The sequence below is a fragment of the Nicrophorus vespilloides genome, unplaced genomic scaffold, assembly GCF_001412225.1.
Source record: "Nicrophorus vespilloides isolate i.1.1-1 unplaced genomic scaffold, Nicve_v1.0, whole genome shotgun sequence".
NCBI classification, from domain to species: domain Eukaryota; kingdom Metazoa; phylum Arthropoda; class Insecta; order Coleoptera; family Silphidae; genus Nicrophorus; species Nicrophorus vespilloides.
In genome coordinates this window covers 6,392-10,222 of record NW_017097815.1, presented here as the reverse complement: position 1 = coordinate 10,222, position 3,831 = coordinate 6,392, and the positions used below count along the sequence as shown (strand labels likewise).

At 43.1% G+C, this 3,831-nt stretch overlaps 1 protein-coding gene across 1 annotated transcript in view; it reads right to left on the bottom strand.

Annotated features, from left to right (window-relative positions):
- Positions 1-3,831, bottom strand: part of LOC108561052 (teneurin-a-like) — an 18,888-nt gene that overhangs the window by 13,715 nt on the left and 1,342 nt on the right. The window contains 6 exon segments of the mRNA XM_017918821.1: positions 522-729; positions 815-961; positions 1,255-1,440; positions 1,516-1,920; positions 3,229-3,827; positions 3,829-3,831. The exon segment at positions 3,829-3,831 is cut by the window's right edge and continues 247 nt beyond it. Of these exon segments, the coding sequence (XP_017774310.1) occupies positions 522-729; positions 815-961; positions 1,255-1,440; positions 1,516-1,920; positions 3,229-3,827; positions 3,829-3,831 (1,548 nt within the window).

Genomic DNA, 3,831 nt, shown 5'->3' with positions numbered 1-3,831 from the left:
CTTTGCAGACTTTTTTTTTTTTTTTAACTTTCTTTGTTTTGGTTTAAAATTAAAGTCGGCTTGGTGAGCGACAGACTCGGGCTTCAGAGGCGGGTAGACGCACACAAAGGTAATACAGACAAGACACAATGATAAACCAAACACGCTGCGACTCTGTCGTCCAACGACCTACATCTCATTTCGGGCACTCTAGACTCTAAACTAGCAGTAAGTGTAGGACCGTTGGAAGCGATTACAATGAATATATATATATATATGCTCAATATCCACCGGATGGACAGAGTTGAGAGTTTTGAAAGAGTGCAGTGTGTCGGGGGGAGGATGGTCGGGTTGGACGGAACTCCGCATGGGGAGTGTGCGGTGCCCGAGCAAAGCGGCCAGGTCGAGCCTCCGCTCAACGTGCAGAGCTAGTCCGGTGAGGCCGCATAGCCCGCACAGTCTGCGTGTCTACGGTCTTTCAAATAAGTAAAAGACTGCACTTAAGCTCTACACTCAACTACACGGCCTGGCCTTGTACTTACCTTTCTGTATATTCGTCCATGTGGGCGTAGGACTGTACCGAATTCTCCTCGATGAGGAACTTGACGCGCTGATAGAAGGATGCCGTCACGGAAGGCGGCTGCTTACGAAGGAGCACTTCCACAGGATCATTACTAGCTAAGCACATGATATGATCCGCACAACTGGAGTGAGAACAACACTCGCTGTCCGAGCAATCCGTCATTCCGTCTGGTAATGGGACACGAGATTCCAATTAATAAACCCTACTCTACCTACTAAGAGGAGTATTCCGTGTGTTCCGTTCCGTACTCACCGTGGTCATTATCTGCATCATCATTGCAAATCAATTCCAGTGGGATACTGCAATCGGAGCCAGCCCATCCTTGGATACATACGCACAAATAGGATCCCTCCTCCATAGTGCATTGCCCATGTCCTGAACAACCATTTTCGCATCCAGCTATATATCAGAAATATTAAAATTATGCAACACTTGGACATAATCTATAGATTCTTTAAATGATAACAGGACAATTCAATATTCTTAATATTGTATGATTTCTTTTGAATGGCTGACAGGCTTTAGAGGAAATACATTAAAATGACATAGAGATAAGGTATAATGCATTATTAAAGAGTGCTATATAAAAACAGCATTAGCAGGTTCTTTAATGGAAAAGAAGGTTTCCAGTGTGTATGTGTGAAATTAGAGAAGTTTGTTGGAAGTTGTTCGAAGTTGGAAAAGTCACTTACGTAGAGTGCAGTGGCGTCCGTTCCAACCTTGAGAGCAGACGCACGTGCCGTTTCTACACTGGCCGTGCTCCTGGCATCTGGGGTCACAGGGCAACTGCTCGCATCTGGGTCCCGTCCATCCGGGGTTGCAGCGACACTTTCCTGAGTCGCATCTACCGTTCTCGCCGCAATCCAAATTGCACAAAGCTGCCAAACAGAACCATAGTTTTTGTCTTGTTATTAACAACGCCCTTTAACGTCCTCGGTTCCCAATCAAATTACCCTGTGAACAATCGGCGCCCGTCCAGTGACGATTACAGATGCACTTGGCCGACTCCAAATCGTAGACCCCATGATCAGAACAACTCGGCAGACACTTGTGCACTTGTTCATCGATGAGCTGGCATCGATCGCCTTGCCATCCGGCTTTGCAGTAGCACTGGCCCTGCACACAAGCTCCATGATCTGAACAGGTCGGATCCTCGCAATCGCTCTCTTCGCAGCCATCTCCTTTCCATCCGGCTTTGCATCTGCACGATCCACGAATGCACTGTCCATGACCGGTGCAATCGGCTACACGACATTCGCTCTCCGGTATATCACATTCGGGCCCTTTCCAACCTTCCTCGCAATGGCATAATCCACCACCGTACTGACCATGACCGGAACACAATACCGGACAAATACCTAAGTAGGAATAAATTGCAGATAACAAATACAACAACAACAACTGAAAGAACGTCGCTTTAAAAACAATTAGATAGGCCCCCTACAAAATGTTTCGTTAATAGTCTTCTTTCTTTCCGTTTCAGTTCCTTTTATTTTCGGTTTGTTTCAGGGGGATTTGTATGATGGCACAAAAAGAATCGCAAATGGGGAGCGCCGCTTCTTATGGCGAGAGAGGGAAGGATGTGCGAGCGATAATGGGAAATACTTAAGGGCGCGCTTGGAATTCTGGCACTGGCAAACATGTAAAGTTTTCGGGCGGTTGCACCACGTTACCGCCTTTTTATTAACCCTAAATCCATCGAGTGGGTCCATTGAACCTAAACGCAATAGCAAATAGTTTTTCACTATGTGGGTGGATAAAACCTCATCGATTACAAGCACCATTGGTTTTGTGGTAATGGCACAAACATGTCCAACGCTAAACGATTAATGAATTGACCTATGCATGTACTCCAATAAAAATACATGCAAATTATTCATCGGCATTAAAACCGAAAAAGTATAATTTTATTCCAGAAATAAGTTAAATCCACCTATATTTTTTTTTTAGCACATATTTCGTTTTTTAATCACGTGAATAATTCCAGATAAAGTTATAATTAATATAATTTAAATTTAACCCAGTTGAAAATAATCATATTTAATTTCTCTACCAATTATAGTTAGGTAAATATATCCATAACAGTTAGTTGAAAAACCCACATTTTTAATATAATTGTTTTTTTTTTAATTAATCTATCAGATGAAAATGCGATTTTGAATTTGAAACATTTAATTTATATTTAAGTATATATACAAATATATAGTCTTCAATTTTAAATTAATATTTCTTCTCTCAATTTTACAGCATTTCTTGTAAATGCTGCAATTTTTTTTGTATTGCAATAAACATTATTATTGACTTAATCTGAACTCTACTGAGGTAAATTAAATATAGAATTTCAATTATAGTGCGGTAAATAAGAAATGTTACGTTTGGGGTATAGATCTCGCAGGGGATCTGCGTCAATGTTATTTGAAGTAATCTTCGGTGGAGATAAAAGAAGGGTGGATTGGTATTTACTTTTTCCTTCCTTTTATGCGGTCTTGTAAAAGTTGAAAGGTCCATTATGTGAGGAAGTGGTCTCGATTACCGTATACTTTTAGCGGTATCTTATTATGGTCATTATTGGAATGGATTGGAAAGAGGTCATATGAGAGAGACTAGTGGAACTGGTAGAGATAAAGAAAGAGAAATATATATATTGTAGAAGGAAAAACACTCACTTTTAGAGCAGTCAATTCCCTGAAAGCCGTCTATGCACTCGCACTTTCCCAGGTAGCAGGATCCGCGACCGGAACAATCGTTGGGGCAAGTGGTGGAAACGCCCTCGGCTTCGGAGATAATCAGGGATACGCTGTGCGGTTGGAGTTCGTCGTTGTAGACGGAAAGGAACCAGCGGCCCGTGGACAAGTACTGTAGCAGACTAACGTTCACCAGCATGGGTTCCAACTCAGCATCCCGTTTCGATATGACGTGCTCGTCCAACTGTAACTGTAGGTTGACAGTGGGATGAGGGAGATCTGTGGCGGAAGACTCCTCTGCGTAATCCAATCTGATGCTGTGGGGCACGTAGAAAGGCACCCTCGGCTCGGAATCGGCGAGGATCTTTTTGGTGCCCTCGTATGAAGTGGAGATACTATCCAGCACGTCCGTTTTGTGGAAGTTCCTATTGTTGTAGGCGAATTTAAATCCTCTCCGGAAGTTGGCTAAATCGTCATCGTCGTCATCATCATCATCATCATCGTTGTTGTCGGCTGACCGCTTGCGCAGCCTATGATCCACCCTTCCGCCCTTCACAAACTCGGCAAAGTCGTACTGTGTGACGC